Genomic DNA, 2500 nt, shown 5'->3' on the forward strand with positions numbered 1-2500 from the left:
CTCTCTCTCTCTCTCTCTCTCTCTCTCTCTCTTCTCTCTCTCTCTCTCTCTCTCTCTCTCTCTCTCTCTCTCTCTCTCTCTCTCTCTCTCTCTCTCTCTCTCCTCTCTCTCTCTCTCTCTCTCTCTCTCTCTCTCTCTCTCTCTCTCTCTCTCTCTCTCTCTCTCTCTCTCTCTCTCTCTCTCTCTCTCTCTCTCTCTCTCTCTCTCTCTCTCTCTTCCTCCTTTCATCCTTCTCCCTCCCTTTCCCTCCCTCTCCTCCCCTCCCTTGCCCTGGTCTCATACGTTTTTACTCCTTCCCTTCTACCGATCTCACACTCCCTCCCTTTCCCATTCCCTCCCTCCCTCCTTTCACTCCCTCCCTCCCTCCTTTCACTCCCTCCTCTCACTCCCTTTCCTTCCCTCCCGCACCTTTTACAACATTTCTCAACCCCCGTCAGTCGCCTCAGCTTCTCTCATTCCCCTCTCCAACCTCTCACAAACTTCTAATTCTCTCACAACCCCCAGAACCTTTCAGAACTTCTTTCAACCTCCTACAACTTCCTGAACCGTTATCTACCCCATCAACCCCCCCTCAACCTCTCATGAGCCCAATCACCTCATCATTCCTCCTCTTAACCCCACTCAACCTTCCGCAATCATCCCCATCATTCCCACATCAACCTCCTGTAAACCAAATCACGCCTTCTCAACCCCCAAATTACCCCCATCAATACCCCCATCAACTTCCTTCAACCCCCATCAACTTCCTTCAACCCCCATCAACCTCGCATGAACCAAATCACGCCCTCCCAACCCCAAATTACCCCCCCATCAACCCCTATCAACCTCGCATGAACCAAATCACACCCTCTCAATCCCCCATCAGCCTCCTACAACCTCCACAACCCAATCCCCCCCCCGTCAACCCCCACCACCTCTCCAACCCCTCAAACAGGTCGGTCCCCCTCCACACCCCATAATCACCCCCCCCCCCCCCCGTCAACCCCCCGTCAACCTCTCACCACCTCTGCCACCCCTCAGAGAAGCTGGCGGGTCTGAACCTGAGCGGCTACGTCGACGGAGACGCCGAAGACCAGGAGTCGACGCCCATCATCCCATGCACCTCGCCCGCGTCGCCCGATGACCCCGCCCACGCCCCCGTCATCCCGCACGCCCAGGCTTTCTCGTCCAATCTCCAGGGCGGCGCCGCGCAGGACCATCTCAGGCCGGATAGCGCGGTAAGGGGGGGGAAGGGGAAGGGGGGGAGGGGGGAAGGAGGAGGGGGAGGGGAAGGGGGAGTCGAAGTCGATTATTTATATGCATACATACGTGTGTGTGTGGTGTGTGTGGTTATATATTATTTATATGTATATATATATATATATATATATATATATATATATATATATGTATGTATATATGTATATGTGTGTGTATCCATCAAGTAACCCATTCACCAGAATCTAAGAATCTGATAGAACTCAAACAAACAAACAAATAGAAACTAAGTATCCTGTTAAGTAGATAAAAAAAAGATATAAACACAAATAAAATATTAGATATTCTTTTTAAACGAATAAAAGTCGAGCAAAAAATATTCCCAGAAACGTAGTCAGACCTTTCCATATAATATAGTGTCTTCACTTGCAAAGCATCCTCTTTGCAACAGACATAATGCAACGAGATGAGTCCTTGTAGTCAAAGAGTAAAAAATATAAGAGGTGCGTCGCCATGGAAACGCGATTCAAACATGTGACGATTGTCTTGCGCACACGATCTCCTGTGGGCGTGAGGGTGTTCTTCTTTGGTTTTATCTTTTCTTTATCTCTTTTTTCTCTTTTTGTCTGTCTCTCTCTCTCTCGTTCTCTTTCTCATTCTTGCTCTTATTTTCTGCTTCGCTTGTTTCTCTCTCTCTCTCTTTTCTCTCTCTCTCTCTCTCTCTCTCTCTCTCTCTCTCTCTCTCTCTCTCTCTCTCTCTCTCTCTCTCTCTCTCTCTCCCTCTCTCTCCTCTCTCTCTCCCCCCTCTCCCTCTCTCTCTCTCTCTCTCTCTCCCCTCTCTCTCTCTCTCTCTCTCTCTCTCTCTCTCTCTCTCTCTCTCTCTATCTATCTATCTATCTATCTATCTTTCTCCTCTTCCTCTCTCCTCTCTCTCTCTCCTCTCTCTCTCTATCTATCTATCTATCTATCTATCTATCTTTCTCTTCTTCCTCTCTCTCCTCTCTCTCTCTCTCTCTCTCTCTCTCTCTCTCTCTCTCTCTCTCTCTCTCTCTCTCTCTCTCTCTCTCTCTCTCTCTCTCTCTCTCTCTCTCTCTCTCTCTCTCTCTCTCTCTTTCCCTCTCTCTCCCTCCCCCTCTCCCCCCTCCCCCCTCCCCATCCCCCTCTCCTCCCCTCCCGTTCCCTCCCCTCCCCTCCCTTCCCTTCCCCACCTCCCGATATGGCTTCACTAATGGCTCTGGAATTAATATTTCAATCTGATATTATTTATTTACATATCAAAATTCCTGATAAAGATAGGATAGAA

At 49.2% G+C, this 2500-nt stretch overlaps 1 protein-coding gene across 2 annotated transcripts in view; it reads left to right on the forward strand.

The window, feature by feature from the left end:
* ktub (Tub domain-containing protein ktub) overlaps positions 1–2500 on the forward strand; it is a 186835-nt gene that overhangs the window by 174610 nt on the left and 9725 nt on the right. For both annotated transcript variants that reach the window (XM_086535220.1, XM_086535219.1), the window contains exon 5: positions 1021–1217. In XM_086535220.1, coding sequence (XP_086391346.1) covers positions 1021–1217 — 197 coding nt within the window. The remainder of the gene's footprint in view (positions 1–1020; positions 1218–2500) is intronic.

The sequence above is a fragment of the Penaeus japonicus genome, unplaced genomic scaffold (genome assembly GCF_977035675.1).
Source record: "Penaeus japonicus unplaced genomic scaffold, GWHDUDI00000001_assembly GWHDUDI00000042, whole genome shotgun sequence".
Classification (NCBI taxonomy): Eukaryota; Metazoa; Arthropoda; class Malacostraca; order Decapoda; family Penaeidae; genus Penaeus; species Penaeus japonicus.